The following is a 3,554-nucleotide window of genomic DNA, read 5'->3' on the forward strand; positions in this document are numbered from 1 at the left end:
AAAAAAAAAAAAAAAATTACAAAAAAAAAAAAAAAATACAATAGAAAAATTTTTAAATTATATGTATAATATAAGATGTGAATGAAAAAAATAAAAAAATAATAAAAAAAAATATATATAATTAAATTTGGGATATTTTATAACAATATAATTATTAACATAGTAATTTTTTTTTTTTTTTTTTTTTTTATTTTTTTTTTTTTTTTTTGTATAAATTATATTTTAATTATTATCATTATTTATAAATTCTTCAATAATTTCTTCTTCTTTTGGGTCATCATCAATTATATTTTCTTCACTAGTATTATAGTTATTGTTCAAATTAGATATCCAATCTAAGATTTTCCCTAACACTTGTTCATTTCCAGGTTCTATAGGTAACAAATGTTCCATAATATCTAGAGGATAAAATTCTTTATTTTCAATATCAATATCATTGAAAAATTCCATGGCTCCTTTAAAGGAACATACAGAATCATCTTTTGAATGAATAAATAATAATGGCATATCTTTTGGAAAATAATTTATATCCTCTCTTAAATTTTCAATGGCTTTAAATAACTGAAAAGCAAACTGACCAGTTATCCATTTTTGATATCTCAATTTATCATAATATATAAGATCATTAATATATGGATGTTTAGAAAATTTGAATCTTTTAAAAAGTCTATTTTTCGGAAAATGATTACCAAAAAATTTCATTATATCATACATACCTTTAAATTTAAAAGAATTAACTGACGATAATTTTTCAAGCATTATCATTCCAGATAAACATATACATCCTTTTATATTCATATATTTATTTGGGTGTAGTTCTTTTTCTAATAATTGTAAAGCTCTTAAAACTATATTTCCTCCCATAGATAAACCCATGATATATATTGGAATAGGTGAATCTTTATTAGTTTCAATTATAATATTTTCATATGAATCCATTTGTATAGTTTCACATTCAGATATGTCATTTATATCCTTAACATTTTCAAATATATCACTTTCTGTAGTATTATTTTCATATACATCATTATCACTCATACAATTTTCAATCATATTTAATGAACAATTATTATCCTCATTTTCAGATTGTATAGAATCATTAATTATATTAATATATTGTATAAAATCATATACTAAATCATCAAAATTTTTTACATTAGTTCTTAAATTTTCCCATCCTTCAGATTCTCCATGCCCTTGTAAATCTAAACCATAGACTGAATAACCTTGCTCATTTAATTTTTCTATCCAACTATCTTTGTATATATAATAATCATCTACGTCTTTTATTATTACCTTATCATTACTAACTATATCTGCATTGTGTCGTAAAAATTGGAACCTTATATGTGAATTTAAACCATGTACTAATACAAATATACCTATAGCTCCTTTTACTATCCATGAATACGTTCTTAATAATAAACCATCCCTATTATAAAAAGAATTTATACTTGTTGCACCATCTAATTTAGTATTATTTGTTTTATACTTTTCACAATCTAATTCATTAGATACCATTATATTTATAATAAAAATTATAATCAAATCAAGCAACAAAAAAGTATATATATATAAATATATACATATTTTTTTTTTTATATATTATTCAACTTTAAAAAAAAGTTAACACCTTAATAGTTCTACAAAATATATTTCCATTTTATAATATCATTATATATATATATATAAAATAATTTCTTTCTATCTTTTCTTCTTTTTTTTTTTTTTTTTTTACTCTATATTTTTATAAATCATTTAAATGAAACAAAAAAAAATATATGTGTATAAAATTGTAAAAACAATACAAAATATTGTTTAGTATATATATATAAATAAATATATATATATATTATTATTTTATTTTTTTTTTTTTTCTATTTTTTGAGAGGTCTATTTAAAAAGTATAGATTTTAATTAAATGATATATTAAAAATTTTTAATTTTAAATTTATTATCATATCATTCTAATTCTACATATATATATATATATTGAGATTACTAAAAAAAAAATTAATAAAAATTAATTACTCCAAAAATATATTTATATTATTACATATAAAAATACAGGACCCCCAAAAATAGTATTTTTTACTATTACTTTTTTTATTATTATTTTATTATTTCTTTTTTTTTATTATTTAAAATTCAAAATATTTAAAAAAAAAAAAAAAAAAAAAGTAGATGACATATATATAAATATATATTATATAATAATTAAATAATAAATACATAAATTGGGGAATTCCTAATTAGTTCTTAATAATATAATAAAAAGATATTTAAAAAAAAAACCAATATATATATATATATAATTAATATAATATACATAATATAATAAAATATTATATTTATATAGTTGTGTTTACATATACATGCAATTTTTTTTTTTTTATTATTTTATCTACATTTATCTTTTGTATTAATATTATGATTATTAATAAGCTTATCATGTTGTTTTATATATTATTCATATATATTATTCATATATATATATATATATATATAAAATATATATATATATTATATAAATAAAGTAAAATATTCAAATTTTTTTTTTTTTTTTCTTCCATGTGCTAATTTTCAAAAATATAATATATTTTATTCTAAATTATATCCATTTTCATTTTATTTTATTTTATTTTTTTTTTTTTTTTTTTTCATTTTGTATTATATGGTAATAAAATTTTTTTCGCTATTTTTTTATAACCAGCATATTCATAATTAGGAATATAAAAAATATGTATATAAGTATACATAATAACATTTGTAACATTTCTTTTTGTTTTTAAAAAAAATATATACAATATAAAATGATTTTAAATAAAAAATAAAATAAAATAAAATAAACAATGAAAAAAAAACAATAAAGGTATTGATAATTCAATTAACAGAGAATTATATTATGAATATAATTCTTTTATTTTTATATTAAATAATAACATATAATGAAAATATGAATAATAAATGTATTATATATAATATATATATATATAATACATTTATTATTTTTACTGTTTGTTAAAACACTATATATATTATTAAAAAGTCAGTATCATATATGCTCTTATATTTTATAAAAATAACAAAAAAAAGAAAAAACATTAAAAAGGATAATTTATTTGAAAAAATATCATCCTATATTATTTTTTCATAACTTGTGTAAAAAAAAAATTATATAAATAAAATATATATATATATATGGAAACACAAATGTGAAGAATATATAATTTAATGTATGTATATATTTATTTATTTTTTTTATATTATATTACACTTTATAATATTACATAATAAAAATCATATATATATATATATATATATATATATTTCCTTATAAATATATCATTAATTTATTATTAAAGGATCACATATATCAACACAAGATTGTTATTTGTTCCCCCCCTCTTTTTTTTTTTTTTTTTTTTTTTTTTTTTTTTTTTTTTTTTTTTTTTTTTTTTTTTTTTTTTTTTTTTTAAAAAAAAAAAATATTTTTTTTTTTTTTTTTTTTTTTAATAAAAAAAAAAAAAAAAAAAAAATTTCCTTTTTTTTTT

The 3,554-nt window shown here is 15.3% G+C and overlaps 1 protein-coding gene across 1 annotated transcript; it reads right to left on the reverse strand.

Moving 5' to 3' along the window:
- Window positions 1–222: 222 nt before the first annotated feature.
- On the reverse strand, window positions 223–1,521 carry PGSY75_0702200 (putative lysophospholipase; the record flags this gene model as incomplete). Its single annotated transcript, XM_018784895.1, has 1 exon — window positions 223–1,521. The coding sequence occupies one exon, from the start codon at window positions 1,519–1,521 to the stop codon at window positions 223–225; it is 1,299 nt and encodes a 432-aa protein (XP_018642396.1).
- Between the last annotated feature and the right edge of the window lie 2,033 nt (window positions 1,522–3,554).

Source organism: Plasmodium gaboni, chromosome 7, assembly GCF_001602025.1.
Source record: "Plasmodium gaboni strain SY75 chromosome 7, whole genome shotgun sequence".
Taxonomy (NCBI): domain Eukaryota; phylum Apicomplexa; class Aconoidasida; order Haemosporida; family Plasmodiidae; genus Plasmodium; species Plasmodium gaboni.